Source organism: Canis aureus, chromosome 6, assembly GCF_053574225.1.
Source record: "Canis aureus isolate CA01 chromosome 6, VMU_Caureus_v.1.0, whole genome shotgun sequence".
In the NCBI taxonomy this organism is placed as follows: domain Eukaryota; kingdom Metazoa; phylum Chordata; class Mammalia; order Carnivora; family Canidae; genus Canis; species Canis aureus.
This window is the reverse complement of record NC_135616.1, coordinates 23,090,227-23,107,427: the sequence shown is the minus strand read 5'-3', so window position 1 is coordinate 23,107,427 and position 17,201 is coordinate 23,090,227. Positions and strand designations below refer to the sequence as shown.

Here is a 17,201-nt window from a genome sequence, read left to right as displayed (position 1 = left end):
CTCCTTGCTGAGTGTGCAGCCAGCCCATGGGGGGCTGAATCTCATTACCCCTCAGATCCTGACCTAAGCCAAAACCAAGAGTCCAATGCTTCACCCGCACAGCCACCCAGACACCCCTAAAGTAGCCTTTCTAATAGAACCAAAGGCTCATGACTGACCTTCAGAGAGACGTTTGTATTTTACCACCAAAGGAACCATGTGAGTTCTATTGGGTTCTGTAAGTCTGGGCCTAGTTTCCCAGGCAATCCTGAAGCATATCACACTCTATCTGGGAAGAGCACTGTTAGGAAAGGCATGTATGGGCCTTTGTGAGTTTACAATGCTTATCAACTTATTAAATTGCTCAATTCTTTTTCTTCCAAGTTTTGACGCTGATAAATTTTGCTTCTTTTGCTGCGTGCAGCGTGCCATCTTGTGGCCAAGAAGCATAAACACTCATTTACTCCAAAAGTTCGTGAAGCAATGGCTTTTGGGTGTGCCTAGGCTTAGATGATTGTGTTTCTGTTATTCCATTTGTTTCCGTAGTCCAGAGGGCCTCCAGGTGGAGAAACATGTAAATTATTACTAGGCGAATGTACTCATAGTTTACGGTGAAGCCAACTCAACTTGGGCTTTACCTAGCAGAAATATATTTAGAAGAATTTGGGAAGTTTGTATTTTGTGCACTTCCTCACTTCCTTCATAGTTTTCCTCAAGGGTCATTTTCCCCTCCTCAACCTAGTGTTTTTCCTTTGAGAGAGAGCCATGTAAGACTGGGGCTACAGCACCAGTGGTTCTTGGAGGGGTAGGGAATGACAGATCTCCAGCAGGGTTCACCTTAAGAGGATTGTAAAACCAAACTTTCTGCTAGAAGGAGCAGTAGATGGGGTGAGACAGGATATGTGGGTTTCATCCTAATGTCAGCCTTGGGTGAAAGGGAAGAATAGTAAAACAAATAATACACGGAGTAAAATCTCTGACAGTTCAAGGAATCAGTGCACAGAAAGACACTCTGGAAGAAATATGAGTGTTTGAGCCACTGCAGTTCCATCTGTGTGCTAAAATCTACACACCAAAACCCCTCAAACCCTTCTGAGTCCACCAATTAAGACTTTACAATGAGAGCAAACTTGGGTCTGGGATGCAGCCAATTAAAAGCTTACAAATTAAATGAAGGATGGACTGATGGGACACACATCACTCATCACACACAGGCTCAGGAAATCCATTTTGAAAATTTCGTTGGCTTTTCAAAATTTACTGTTGTCCTGTTTGGGTGTATCATGAGGAGACAAAGACCAAAAGGGCCCATGCCTGCCTTCAGCGATCTCAGTTTCTAGTAGGCAGGGTGATACAAGTAAGGATGAAGCAATTAGAGAAACAGAGAAAATCATTTGTTTTTTCTTCTTTCATCAATATTTTGCTGTTTTCCAAAAAAGTACATGCAATTTGGCAAAATATTTTGATAAAATAGCACTTTAAAAAAATTGGAGCAAAATGAAAAAGGGGTTGAGCCCAGGCAGTACATCTTCCAAGAAAAATAAATAGCCTCATTGCTAATTTTCCTTAGCTATCTTACCATTAAGCAAAAAACAATTTGAAAAAATTTAAATATTGATCATTTCTGTTAGTTAGGGACAGGTAGGGGGTCATACTAGTGGTTTCTTACAAAGCAAGCCAATTCCACAAAATATATAAATATTTATGAGCAGACAGGCACAAAAAGTCAGTTAAGCAGATTTTGTAACTCAGGGCACTTCTAGTCTCTGCCCTAGTCCCTTCTGACCAGTGGTCGATGAAAGGTATGTTCTGAGTTAGATGGAATTGTGTTCAGATGACACCAGCATTGTTGGTTGATCAGATAGCAGCATTCTCCAGGAGGTGGAAGGACTCAGGATGAGACTCTAGACCACAAGTACTTCACAGAAGCTAGTAGCCACATTCTCGTGCCTCATTCATGGAAGTGCAAGGGGAGCTGTACCCAATGCCTCAACAATAGCCAGTTGCAAAACCACTAATTTCACCAAGGAAAAATCACTTCTATCCCTTCTGTTAATTAGCGAACCCTCTGATGGTTGATTTTTTAAGATTTTATTTATTTATTCATGAGAGACAGAGAGAGAGAGAGAGGCAGAGAAACAGGCAGAGGGAGAAGCAGGCTCCATGCAGGGAGCCCAACATGGGACTTGATCCTGGGTCTCCAAGGATCACGCCCTGGGCTAAAGGCAGCGCTAAACCGCTAAGCCACCGGGCTGCCCTGATGGTTGATTTTAGCAATATTTGAAGGACTAAGTAACCACCCCTGGAATTTCAATTTCCGATCAGGATTCTTCAAATCCCACTAGTGTTAAGTGAGAATAAATTAGAATTAATTGGTATAAATGTTTATCACATACCTGATCCTGAAGTATTTTGAAATGAATTACTTCATGGACATGGTAACAGAAGTCATAATGAAGAAGCAGATCAATATATTTTATTTTAAGGTCTTTGTATCAAAATTTTTAAAAAAATTTTTTTAACGATCTATTTTTGTTTATTTATGATAGACATATATTTATAGAGAGAGGCAGAGACAAGGCAGAGGGAGAAGCAGGCTCCATGCAAGGAGCCCGACACGGGACTCGATCCCGGGACCTCAGGATCACTCCCTGGGCCAAAGGCAGGCGCAAAACCGCTGAGCCACCCAGGGATCCCCAACATTTTTTTTTTTTTTAACTAGGAGGAAAGACAGAGAAAGAATAATTTGTACTGACTTAAATTTAGAATATAAGAGAAAACCAGGGAAGGCCACTGTGCTATGTATAGAAGCCTCAGAAGCAAGTAAGAAAAAAAAAATCCTTAGAATGAGTTCCAAGGGAGAGGATCACTATGCTTCCTCTAGCTTACTGAAGAGTCATTGGTGGTACTTATACTACAAATATCTGAGGAAACTGAAAAGCAATGCAAAACACGTGGCCATTGCCACCAAGCTGGGAATGTTAGCTGCTGTCAACAATATTTAGGTCCATGGCTTAGAACAACCGGATTTGCTTTTGCTTTGATTACCTTTGAAGTATCTCTGAAGGCTCAGTAGAGACTCTGCAATCTCCTCATTCAGGCTGCTTTCAACCCAGGTGTAAAACTTTATTACTGTGACAAGCAACTTTTATTAATAATTAACCAAATCGTGGGATGAAGAAATTTGTGCCTTTCATGGGAAAAAATAGTACAGCTTTTCAAGTTAAGCCTGTTTACCAGATCTTACCATCTGAGTTGCATTCCCTCAAAATACATATGTAACACAATACATCCTAAGCACCAATACCTCAGGATGTGACTATTTTTGTAGATAAGGTCTTTACTGAGGTAATTAAGTTAAAAAGAAGTCATCAGGATGGGCCCTAGATCAAGAAGAAGTTAGGACATAGATGTGCTCAGAGGGAAGACCATGTGAAAACACAGGAAGAAGACTGCCATCTACAGGCCAAGGAGTGAGGCCTTGGAAGAAACAGACCCTGCTGACATTTTGATCCGGGACTCCTGGCCTCTAGCATTGTGAGAAAATAAATGTGGTTTAAATCCCTCGGTCTTTGGGGACTTCGTTATGGTAGTCCAAGCAGACTGATACAACAGGATTTTTACTATGTCATTGTGTGTCCCAGGGGGAAGCAGATGGAAGTGAGGAGAGTTTAATGGATTCTATGCAGGTGAGGAAAGCCTCAAGGGATAGTCCAGGGTCCTGAGTCTGACATAGTTGAGGAGGGAGCCATCACCACTAACAGGCCTTGAGGAACAAGGAGAAGGAGTGGGTCCTAGAATCCAGGAAAGGAGTTTCTGTACAGAGAGAGATGCCTGGCAGGTGTTGGCAGAGGAAAAGAAGGGAAGACATGCTCTGACCTTGTATTTTTCTTACTGGCATTTCCAGACATTGCTTCCCACTGACCACGATCAACTTGTAGCCAGAGGGCAAGGATACCCCTTGAAGCATCTAGAAAGGAGAGCTCCTGGGTCTCAGAACAAGGTGAAAATGAAGGATAGAGAGTGGGCATAAAGATGCAAATGGAAAATGTTCAGCCAGGGGCTAAATTTTGGATTTTATCTGAGGCACAACTTCCTCATCTCATTTTCTCTACTTGGTGCATGGGTTGGTGGAAGTTCTGTAATCTGTGTAATCTGTAATAAGAAGTCTATTTCCCATCACTCATGGACTTGATTTCAGAATATTCGTGCCAATAATGCACTATAGCCAATGGGGCAGGTGTATGGGGGAAAGTGTGGGAGACAGGAGACAATGAATGAAGGCCTCTTCATTAGCGTTGAATGTGAAGGTCAGAGATCTAGTGACAAAAAGATCCACAAAGTGAAATTTCAAGGTTTATGTACATTGTGAAGTAGTAGAAGAGTTGAAGGTAGCCTATGATAAATTAAAGATACACACTAAGGGTGCCTGGGTGACTCAGCAGTTGAGCATCTGCCTTCAGCTCAGGGCGTGATCCCAGTGTACTAGGATCGAGTCCCACATCGGGCTCCCCTCTAGGAGCCTGCTTCTCCCTCTTGCCTATGTCTCTTCCTCTCTCTCTGTGTCTCTCATTAGCAAATAAATAAAATCTTTTAAAAAAAGATACATACTCTAAGTTCTAGAGCTGTGCTGCCCCCCCAAAAAAACCTTTCCACAGCTATAGAAATGGTCTAAATTTGTGCTATCCAATTGGTAACCAACCACTTGCCACAAGGAACAGAGCCCTAAGGTGTGGGTAAGGACAAATCTAAGTGAGAAAAATTAAATTTTTCTGGGTACAAAAGGGGACAGACTGTCCCTCCTCTCTCCTCTTTCTCAGAGCATTTACTTTAGAAAACTTATAATTACAAATTCTTTCTCTGCCCTTTTCACGCACTATAGAAATTTTTAAACTAAATGAGCTTTTTGTCAGCTTCACAAGCAGCAATGTCTTTCTCTCGGACTTTAGAGTCATCTCTTTGAACATCAAAGATGAGAACATCAAGGAAGATAACACCTCTACCTCCCCTTCTCCTTGGGTGTCTGCCTCCAGATTGTAACTAGCTCCCTATCATAGATACTACAAGTCTTATTATTTCTTTGGATAAAGGCAATCATCAACACAATGGCTACCTAATTGCCAGGTGAATTTAAGATGATTTGTGTATGACCAATGGTACTGGCAAGTCTTGCTTCAGGATGTTCTCATTATGTTGTGAGCATGCATGTAATGGGTTGTGTTTGCCTGGCTTTATAATAGTGAGATTTCTGTCTTTACAATTCTTTATGAGTTGCTTATAATGCACATGGCATCCTGGTATAGTGCTTATTCAGTAATAAAACTGCTTTCTTTCTCTTCTGCTCTCTTGGAAAGTTTTTTTGGGTTAGCAGATTTTTAAAATTGGATTTCCAAAAGAGCAACCAGTTAAAAGGTCAGTAAAGGAGCTACAGTGGAATCCTAGAACATTTAACACACAAAGGAAGGCAGGAAAGGAACAAAGATGAAAAAACAGATGGGACCAAGAGAAAACAAATACCAAGATGGCAGGTTTACACTCATCAATATAAATTGTGGCATGTAGACTAAAACCATTCATTCAAAGTCAGAAAGTGTTGAAATGGATAAGAGAGCAAGACCTATCTCAATATGTATAAGAAACACATTAGAACTATAAAGTTGAGAGTAAAAAGCACTAAGCATAATAAGCCAGTGTGGAAATATTTATGTCAGGCAGAGCAGATTTCAAGACAAAGAATATAATCACAGACAGAGATTCCATAATGATAAAAGGGTCAATTCTTTGAGGAGGCACAATAATGCTTATGTATTTGTACTCATTAACACAAGTATAACAAGTTTAAAGATAAGGTAGCAAAACTAGAAAACACTAAACAAGTAGGCAGAGCCATAATCAGATGGAGATTTGATTTGAAGATTTTATTTATTCATGAGAGACACAGAGAGGCAGAGACCTAGGCAGAGGGAGAAGCAGGGTCCTTGTGGGGAGCCAGATGCGGGACTTGATTCCAGGACCCCGGGATCATGCCCTGAGCTGAAGGCAGACTCTCAACCACTGAGCCACCCAGGTGGCTCAGCCGGAGATTTTCATATCCCTCTCTCAGCAATTCATAGAAACAGTAGACCAAAAAAAAAAAAAAAAAAAAAAAATCCATAATGATATAGAGGACTTGAACTCCACTATGATTGGGAAGCCAAGAAATTTGGGGAGGTTAAGGAAGTAATTATCTTAACACTGTCTTTTGAAATGCCTCATTTCTAGGTGTTAATTGATAAGCAACATCTTTACTGTATACATTTTGATGTGGTGGTGATTGGAACATGGTCTGTAGAGACCAACCAAAAATTGCTCCCATCTGCCACTTGGGGTGGGAACCCTGAAGTCACACAATACTACATGGTCTTTATGCTTTGGGACGTCTTGATGTGCCAGTGTTGTGAAATATTTACTAACGTGACATTATACTGTAGGCAGAAACTCTGATCTTTTCTCTCGTAAATGTAACAAGTAACTAAAACAGCTTTTTGACACTGATTGAGTGATTTCATCTCTCTGGGCTAGATGTGCAAGCTTTCTTTAGCTGAACCCAACAGCTTCCTCTAATGTGGGCAGAGAGCAAATTCCAGTCCTTTAGGAACAGGGTTGCTAGTTTGGCAAAGTATGGAGTGCCCAGCTAAATTTGAATTTCAGATAAACAACAGATAATTTTTTACTATGGAACATATTTACCCTAAAATATATCTGAAATTAAAATTTAACCAGGACTTTGGGAAAATGAGGCTCTTCCAAGGAGTCTGGCTGAGCCCGATATAAGCAGTTCTAATTTAAATGCCAAAGTCAAGCAAAAACGCCTGCTTTCAGAGAGCTCTCTCCTCTGATGCAAAACGATAGTCCTTGTAAAATATGACAGAGCAATAAAAAGATTATGGAAAGGGGTTGCTCTAAAGGTCATCTTTTTATTTAAATATTTTATGATGATGCATATACAAATATCATTTCCCAAGGAACAAATGTAAAACCTAATACAAATCATCATTTCAGGTACAAAAAAACATTTAAAAAACATGACTCTGCTACATACAAGAGACAGGTTAGGTTTTCTCCAACTGTCCAAGGAGGACAGTTAAAACCAAGTTTGGATTTTTGGAGTATACAGGTCCTATTCACATTTCACACAGTAGTGAAATTCCTGTTTCATACATAGCAAAATATAACTACTACGTATAAAAGAGAAAAGAAAAAGCAACAATTACTAAGTAGAGAGTAAAAAATTTAGATCACGGAAAGGAAGATTGACCTTCATCTTGGCTACACACTTACAATATTTAAAGATACTTGCCTTTTACTCATAGATAGTAAACGCAAAACATACCAATCTCTTGTATAACGTAACTCAAGTCAAAAACATGTCTAAAAAAAGAACTTTTCAAGATTCATTTCCCTAGCAAAATACCTTGAAAAAAAATCACAAAATTACAGTCTTTAAAATTTATGAAAATTATTTTGTTGTAGGAAATATTCACATAAGCTATATCCACATACTGATATGCACATATATTTCAAAACCTTATATGCACTATTTTTTTCAAGGAGTCATAAAAGTACAATATACTTAGAAGCCGAAATATCCAAATAAGTTTTCAAAATGAAAGGCAAGGATGTTGTACAAATTCAGGTCAATTGTTCAACTGAATATTTAATATTCACAAAGTAAGTCATGACTGGACAGTCAGGGACTTTGGGACATAGAATAAAAATCATAATTTCAAAATCACAATTACTGATATTATACGATTTTCTAGTATTCTCTGCAATTGTAAATAAAAGAGGATGATTTCTAAAATTTGGTTTAATTCCACAAATATTTATTTGGCACTCATGTTATGTGCTGAGGATATATAGTGTTGAAACAGGCAAGTTCTTATCACAGTGGAGAATCCAGTCTAGTGGTTAATTAGCTGTACAAAATTAGAGGATGATGTATCCTGAGTTTTAAAAAATACTATATTATTATAAAAAGTAAAGTGATTTTATATTTGTGAATTTTTCCCTGGATTATTCAACTGAATTTGAAGTGTTCCATATCTTCACAACTTTGCAGAGACACAGGGAAGCAATAATGCTATTTTTAAAGTTATACAACACACAAGCTCAGAGAAATACAATGTGTATTCTTTACCATGTCAATGTTCCAAAACTCAATCAACCTAAGACAGATTCAAAAGGCCAGGCTTCTCATCTTAAAGAAAATGAACAAAACAGTTGTCTAGACTGCACGCTTATTTTTGGATAAATGAGGTGTCAGTAATCTGCCAGGCCCAGTATGGTCTAGAATATAGAACGGCAATGGGAAACACCACTGCAGGATGCAAAGGGCCCACTCAGCTTTATGGGTGACTCTACTGGAGAGCTAAGGCGCTGGATACTCTGTGTCCATTTGGTATAAACTCTTACAAGTTGGACTGATTCTCTACTTAACTTGCTTTGTGAATATTGTTTGGTCATAACTCACTAAAAGGCACTTAAGGCACAGCATCGTGACGCAGCCATCAGGGAGCACTGAGCATCTCTGCAGTGCAATCTAGGGCTGGCACAGGGCAACCTGTTGGGCATTAGTGATTGAGAGGAGTTTCAAGCCCAGGGTGTACATCTCTCATGTCTACAGGCTCATCAAAAGACAGGCTCGTTGAAAACACGAAAACCAGGCACTGCCAGCTAAACTCTGGGTCGGGCTGTGGTATGCTGTGGTTTAGGAGTAAGAATGCTGCACGATGCTGTGCTTGGAGACCCTGGTGGAGGATGCGGTTAGCGTAGAATTAGAATGACCGGTTAGCATAGAATTAGAATGACCAGACTCCTCTAAACTGCAATTTGGCAGGGGGCCACGGACTCCAGCTCCAGAAACCTCTGTCTTTCTGGCCATCACAGAGGTTTGGGCAGGAATCCAGTAACTGGAGGCAGGGGTTTGCACCCTTTCTGTCACTGTCATGTTCTGTCCTACAGCTACACCGGGCATGGCCAGGGTGGGCTGTGCACCTGATCTGGGGGCAAGAAAGCTCTCTCTCTCCCTCACCACAACATAACGTCCATCTGGCAGATGCTGCGTACCTTCCAGAGGACCAGGGAAGCCTCCGTTAGGCTGTATTATTGTCTCGGTAACCATGACATTGGTGTCGTTAGCATAGCGCTGCTCTACCAAGGGAGGGGCTGGAGCATACACACGCTCTGTCACAATTAGGGCCTGGGACTGGCCAGGGCCTAGGACCACAGTGCTCGGTGGCATAGTGGAGCCTGTACCATAGGAAGTTTCTGTCACTACAACGTTACCAGAAGCCAGTGGATCAGGGAGCAGCGTAGCTACCTTGTGACCCTGTCTAGAAGATACAGAGCTTTCAGTGACTATTTCCTGAGTTACTTTCTCTGCATTTGCTTCATCCAGAGGTTTTGGAACTTGAAAGCTACTACCAGAGAAGTAAGCATTCTCCGAATTAATATTAGTTTGCTCGCTGAATGAATGTGAAGCTGCTTTCATACTTGACTCTCCCGCATGTTTTTGTCTCTGCTCCATTTCCACATCCATATCTATTTTTTGACCCAAGCAAATTTCAGCTAGTGTCCTGAATTTAAACCCTAAATCATCTAGAAAGCCATCGTCAAGTTCTCCTTCAATAAAACTGCAGCAGCCAATGGAACCATGGAGAGATGCAGTGTCTTCCTGAGAATAAACCAGAAGGCAATCTTTGCCTGTGTGAATGTCATCTTCATCAGTGTAAGAGGCAGCTTTCTAAGATAGAAAACAGAGGCACAGAATTAGTGACACAACTTCACTTAAGAGTAAGACTATATTTCTGGCCCAAATGTATAACCCGAGTCTCCTTATAAGAAAACATCAGAGATCTACAAATGGAAGGACATCCTACAACACGGCTGGCCTGGATTCTTAAAAAAATATTAGTATTGTAAGAGATAAAAAAGACAGGACTCAGGATTGGTTCTGGGATGGGAAAAACAATGGCTACAGAAGATATTACTGCAATAATTGGCAAAATTGAAATATGGAATATGGCACTGTTAAATCTGTTCACTACATTATGTAAGAAAATATGCGTGTGTATACGCATGTGCACACGCATGTATGTGTGTGTGTGAAAGAAAGAGGGCCAGGGGGAGGGAGAGATTAGGAAACCAAATAGCAAATGTGGCAAAGGGTTAATAATTGGGTAATCTGGGTAAAGAATATACAGGTGTTCAAAATTTCTATTGTTCTTGGAAATTCTCTGGTAAGTTTGAAATGATTTCCGAATACAAAATTTCTCACATACACACAACCAAGTCTGACTCAAGCAGGATTAGAGTGGAGAGGGAGAACTATCAAGATGAAACTAATAGGGCACCCCAGGGTAGAGCCTGGCTGTAAGGCAGAAAGGGGATGAGGAGAAATGCTTTTCCTGATACTGATGGCATCATCATCTTCCCCTCACGCAAACTTGGTTGGGCAGATGGTCTCAAAGAAGCGAGGGGGTAGGAGACAGGAAGTGGAAAAGCACTCCAGTAATTTGCTACCATGTAGACAGGAGACAGAAATAAACTGACTTCCTTCTAGGAGCTCATCCCTTCACTGGTCTCAAGGGTCCTTCAGATGCCCAACACTCTGCCCATCCCCGGTGGGCCATGTGGGCCTTGTTCTCAAGAAAGTTAACCAGCCCTGTTTCTTTTTCTTTTCTTTTCTTTTTTTTTTTTTAAAGGTTTTATTTATTTATTCATGAGAGACACAGAGAGAGAGGCAGAGACATAGGCAGAGAGAGAAGCAGACTCCCTATGGAGCCTGATGTGGGACTTGATCCCAGGACCCCAGGATCATGACCTGAGCCAAAGGCAGACGCTCAACCATTGAGCCACCCAGGCGTCCCTCCAGTCGTCTTCTAATTCCTCATTCCAGGCATGAGCTTTCTGAATGCATCCCATCATCCTTCCTACAACCTTCCTCCTGATTTTTTATGAATCGCCTCAATAGTGAAGCCAAGGAGACAAAATTTAAACAGACATCACAGATTGTGATTTTTAGGTCACATATTCTCTCCACTCCTAGCAGGCTCATCCCTAGCAAGTCTGCTCCCACAGATGGACTGGACTTTCTGACCCACTGACATATGGCTTTGACATGTTACTTGTTCTGACCAATGAAATATGAGCACAGAAAAGGCAGCTGCTTTAGGAGTGTGTCATTGGCTGGTTCTGTGTGGCTCTGTTCCCCATTCTCCAGGGATGGCACCTGCCCAGTACCGTCTGCTTTCTCGGCATGTATCTTTGCATGAAGACAACATGGGGAAAAGCAGAGTTGTGTCAACTGACAGAAACAAGAATGTGAGAAGTCAGCTTCTGCAAGAAGTAGGATGGTGGGGTCATTCATTATCACCATGTAATTGGGCTGACCCATCAAATGGGCCACATCTGTCTTTCCTCACTGCCTATATACATTCTCTTAAAAAATGACAAAGTTCTATTTAGGTCCAAGGCAACGATTACCTTAATAATACTACATTCACATATAAATGTCCACCATCACCCCAGCATATATAAATGAATATAAATGAATCCTCACCTCAGTGAAATAACTTTTTAAGAATTCTTCGTTCACTGCCGCAGCAGCCGCTTGAGCTCCAGCCAAGTCTCTGGAAGACCCTGTGGCTTTTGTGATCCTTAGAGCTTCAGCACCTATGTTGGCTCCTGTTGTTCCTGTCACTTGGGTAACTCCACCAGAAATAAGGCTTCTGTGTTCTTCCCATCTTCCATCAATCTCAGACATCTCATGATGGTCTTTGATGAGGGCAGAGCTACTTTCTTTTGTGGTTTCCTTGGTAGTTACCACTCCCAGTCTGATGTCTGCTGCTACACTCTCTCCATGATCTGCTGTTAGGTGCAATGGTACCACCTGAGGGAAAATACAGTTAGAACTGAGAAGGATGGAGGGTCAGTACAGTTGGCAAAGCGATCTGAGCTAAGTGGACATGCGAAAGCAATGAGCTATTTCTGCAGAGGCAAATTAGGAGAAATATTTTGGGTTGAATAACTTGTATTTGAGTCTTCTGAAATCTCTATTCCACTTCTTGTTTTGTGAGCTGATCAGAACCGAAGGAGAAAACAAAAATTATTTAAATATGGTCTCAGCTCATTGTCATTACTGTATTGTCATCAACTTTCCTCTAGGGTTTAATGCCTCCTTCTATATTAAACCATTTTTCTTTTTTTCCTAGCTGGACACATGCTGCTCTAAATAAAGACTATCTATCCAGGCTTCCACTGTTCCTTGGAATAGCTACCTAAGTTCTGGTTAATGTGATTTCAAGCAGAAATGAGGTATGCAGCTTTTGGGAAGTGTTCTTTAAGAGCAGTTCTCCTATCTGCTTGTTGGAATGTGGGCACAGCAACTAGTGTCTGGAGCATTTAGACAGTATGGGAATGGAACTCATCCATGGAGGAACAACGAGAAAGGAGGGGAATCATCATGCTGGTCTTCAATGGCCCACATTCATATTTAGGCCTCTGTTATTCTGAGTTCTCTGACACTTGATGCTAAATAGTATCCTGTTGAACATAGTGCTTATTGTAGATAGTGATGAGAGACCAGGGGTGAAGTTGCAATAGAGAGATAATGGGATCTCCCCCTGTCTATTAAATAGGGAGGAGAGGAGGTTTTGCAGCATTTTACAACTCTCATGGAGGTGGTGGGTTTACCTCTCCTAACCCTATGTATTGAGGTTCGAAACAGAAATGGCGAAACACATCTTTCATTCCCTGTATCATTCTTAACATTTTTAACATTCTCTGTAACATAGAAATTATCATAGGACCTATCACAGCAGAACAAGACCACTTCAACTTGCCCTGGCAGCAAACACAAAATATATTGTCATTTGAACCCTCTGTTTAACAAAGATACGTAAGTGAAATCTATAATGATGACTTTACTCTCTCATGACTTAAAATGCTAAAAACTCTTTCTAAAGGCCCTTTAATGTCAGGAAAGAATTATAAATACCACTGACATCTGATTATCTGACCTTGTCTTCAGGTGGCGCCCCTTCGTTATTCCAAGGATGCAGCATCTCTATAGTGCCAGGAATGGGGGTGAAGCCCTTGGCGCCTTCTCCACAGTGGCACATCAGCAGTAAGAGTGGTACAACTGGACAGAAACAAAATTGAGTCCAGAGAAGGTAAGCCTCAACATATTTCTAAACTTATACTGCATAATTTTAGAATTTGCATTTTGCTTTTTAGAGTTTAATCTTCACTTATTTACAGCCCTATTTTTGCATTTTCTTTTCTTCACTCTGGTTCAACCTCACCAAACTTGTTTTGGTGAATTACACCAAAGCCTAAAGGCAGCATGAGGCAGTCTGCATTCATCACAAAAAGGCTGTATGTGGCTGCCGGATGGAACACGAAGGCTGGATTCGATAGCATACAAATCATCAAAACCAGTTTAAAGACTTAAATCTTTTGTGGTTCTTTTAAGTCACTTTTTTAATATGACAAAATTCACTATCCAAGAAAATACATATATATTTATATATATGCTAAAAAGATCAAAAGCTCCTAGGGGTAGATAAATTTTAATATGTTAAAATATTCTAGAACATTGGAACTTCTAAAATACTTCACCACTTCATCCTGGAGTAGAATTTGGCAAAGGCATGGCAAACTGAGGTTCAAATTAACATCTGAATTACCTGAGTATTATTTTCTAAAATGACTCTACATTAAAAGCCTTTATAATGGGGGATCCCTGGGTGGCTCAGCAGTTAAGCCTCTGCCTTTGGCTCAGGGCGTGATCCTGGAGTCCCAGGATGGAGTCCCACATTGGGCTCCCTGCAGGGAGCCTGCCGCCTCTCTCTCTGCCTGTGTCTCTGCCTCTCTCTCTCTCTCTCTCTGTCTTTCATGAATAAATAAATTAAATCTTAAAAAAAAAGCCTTTAAAATATATGTAATATTTCATCACAAATTTAATAAAATTTCAGAGCTCCCTCCTTAAATTTTATTCTACCTCAGGGAGGAGGGGAAAGCCAATGTTCATCTTCTTGATCAATGCAGTAAAGAATTCACCTGCAAGCTGCCCTTCTCAAATTAGTTTTTATTGCCATTTCTGTTTCACAGCTTCCAATGATCAGTTGACTACTTCCTACAGTCTCTTTTGTGTTAAATAGTTGACAGTTCAGTAAATATAGCCACTGTGGGTAGCTACACTGTGGGTAAAAAGCTGAAATTAGCCAGTGGCAACTCAACAATTTCAACAAATTTAACAAATGCTTATCTAGTGTCTACCATGCGCCAAGCACCATGCTGGGCCCCAGATAGTCTGAGATGAGAAGGTAAGGCGAGTAGTCTCTGGGTAAAAGATAGAGTCCCCGTTCCAGTCCATACCTACAGACTTGGTGAGCTGAAACTAGTCATTTCTCCATGTATGTCTGTATTTTTACCCATAAAACAGAGACAGTGGTATAAAAGTACACCATAAACTGTTGAGTGCTGTGCATTCAATTGTACATTTACTAGCACCTCCTTCATCACTGAAATCACTGAAGGTGCCTCAGAGGTGGTCCTCCACCCTTGTTCAGTGGCCAAGTGGAGTGGTATTCCATAGCTGCAGTACTTTGTTCTTTCATGAAAGGAAACCTGAGGTGTTTGGAGGTCATGCAGGGAAGGCAAGACTGGTTGTCCACTCAGAGGGTCGAGCTGTTGTTGCCCAGGTAAAGGGCCAAGCAAAGCAGAGGGCAGGAGGAGGTTAAGCCCTGACAAGCTGAATGTGCAAAAGCAAGAATTGATGGGAACAAGATGAGTCTGTAAAAACAACTTTGTATCCAGAATCCAAATTCATGCAACAAATCTTTTCTGAGAGCCTACTCTGTGCAAGACATATTCTAAGCACTGGCATGAAATAGGCAACATCCCTTCCTCACAGAGCTTATCACCAACAAGGTTGTCTAGTAACCTTGGTTACTTAATTCGGGAAATTATGTATTTCTCCAAGACAAAAATTCATTTTTCTAAAACAAAATTCTCAAGAGGGCTAGAATCATCTTTGGTGAATTTATCAATGATCACTTATTGTTTCCCTAATCACCCTCAAAGTGTTCTAGTGCGGTTAAAGAATCACTGTACAGAAATCAGTGACTACTAACTACCATAACCAAACACTGGTAGTGCATGGAAATTACTAGATGAGCTAAAGAGTGGCTTTTAAAATACTTACGTAGCAACAGCAGAAGGGCAAAAATTATTAGTGCAATTGCGGCGGGTCCCAGGCCAACATATGTGCCACGCAGAGGTTCTACACAACCACTGCCATCCAGACACTTACAAACTGTGAGCTGAAGCACCTGCTTTTCAGAGCAACTGAAGCCCTGACTATCTGAAATCAGAAACTGAATTTCACTTCGCCCAAGCTTTTGCTCTTTTTGTTGCAGTAGCACACTGGTACCTGCAAGGGTAGGGGGCAAAAGGAAATAAAAATAGGTGATTACCAAGGAAGAGGTGAAGAGAAACATTCTTTAATTGCTGATAGTAGTTAGCTCCAGTTAGAAGCTTTATTATTGCTTAACTTCTCTATTGAATTCACACCGTGTGCTTGCTAAACTTAGTCCAGACTACCCCCAAAAGGCAGGTTAACAGCAAAGGATCAGATTTGGACACATTTTCCTTTTATGATGATTAATTTTAACAAGTATGTGTGATGTCCACCAAATGCTAGGAAATGTTCTATGTATGGGGAATATAGTAACAAATACGTGGTAACTTAAGTGACATTTCCATTAAAAGACCTTTATTTTACCATTTTTTAAAAAACTCTGTTAAAGCCATTTTCAAACAGACAATAATAGAAGGCTGTAGTTAACCCTCATGGTACCTGTCCCCAGTTTTGACAACTTTCAGTATTAGGCCAATCTCATTTCATTTTGTCCCTCCCATTTTGTTCCTGACATTATATCACAATACATTCAAAATTTTGAAAAATTTCAAATCTACAGAAAAACTGTAAGAATATTACAATAAGGGACGCCTGGGTGGCTCAGTGGTTGAGTGTCTGCCTTCAGCTCAGGGTGTGATTCTGGAGTTCTGGGATCAAGTCCTACACTGGGCTCCCTGAGAGAAGCCTGCTTCGCCTTCTGCCTGTCTCTGCCTCTCTCTCTCTGTGTCTCTCATGAATAAATAAATAAAATATTTTTTAAAAAAGAATATTACAATAAATATCAATATACCCTTTATGACTTGTTTACATTTTATTACAATACTTTCTATCCACACACTTTTTTCTGAGATATTTGAAAGTTGTGGATATTATGATACCCATCAGCATATATCTAAGACCAAGGGACATTAGCCCTCTCAAAAAAAATTTAGTATTGATATAACCCATAGTCAAACTTTTCAATTGTTGCAAAAATGCCCTTGATAGTTCTTTGTTTTTTTTTCTTGATCCTGAAGTCTATCAAGAATTATGCATTGCCTTTAGTTGTCACCCTAATCTCTATGGATGATCTAGATCAGTCCCACCTTTTTTTTTTTTTTTCAGCCTTCATGCCCTTGCCATTTTTGAAGGCCGCTTATTTTAAAGGATGCTCTGCAGTTTGAATTTGTCTGATGACTTCCTCATGATTGGATTCAGGTTATACATTTTGGCAAGAACATGACACAAAGCGTTGTATGAATGACCTTTTATCTTATTTTTTTTTAAACGTGACTGACGATTATTTTCAAATTTTTCCTTTACTTTAATAAAAATAATGACCAGTTATACATGAGTAAAAATAACGATCAGTTATTTATCTAAGAGCTTAAAAATTATTCTTACATATTCATAGCATTTATATAAAAATAATAAACTTGCAAGATATGTAAACCTGGATGGATACAAAAATTAAAAGTGAGTGTTTGGGTTTTGTTTTGTTGTTTTATTTATTTTTGGAAGTAGGAAACAGCTTCTTTTCATCTTAAGGTCCAAATTTTATGAGTTTGATCTGCATGGGTAGAATCTACTTATTAAATCATCCTTAAAGCTTTGGAGAAGTGAGAAAAAAGCATCTAATCATTTAAAGGAGTATGAATTCACGAAAAAAAAAATCCATGAAAACATAACCGGGAAGAAGAACATAATTAAATTCATGATTGGCTCGGAGAGGGCAAGTGGAGGAGAGAAAAGGCAAAAAGAGGACTTTTGTATTATC

The 17,201-nt window shown here is 40.1% G+C and overlaps 1 protein-coding gene across 1 annotated transcript in view; it reads right to left on the bottom strand.

Annotated features, from left to right (window-relative positions):
- Positions 1–6,915: 6,915 nt before the first annotated feature.
- The window catches only part of DSG2 (desmoglein 2), a 48,237-nt gene continuing 37,951 nt past the window's right edge, over positions 6,916–17,201 (bottom strand). Inside the window, exons 12-15 of the mRNA XM_077900350.1 lie at positions 15,230–15,457; positions 13,041–13,162; positions 11,582–11,911; positions 6,916–9,763 (exon numbers count right to left, since the gene is read on the bottom strand). Coding sequence (XP_077756476.1) covers positions 8,729–9,763; positions 11,582–11,911; positions 13,041–13,162; positions 15,230–15,457 — 1,715 coding nt within the window. The 3' untranslated portion in view covers positions 6,916–8,728. The remainder of the gene's footprint in view (positions 9,764–11,581; positions 11,912–13,040; positions 13,163–15,229; positions 15,458–17,201) is intronic.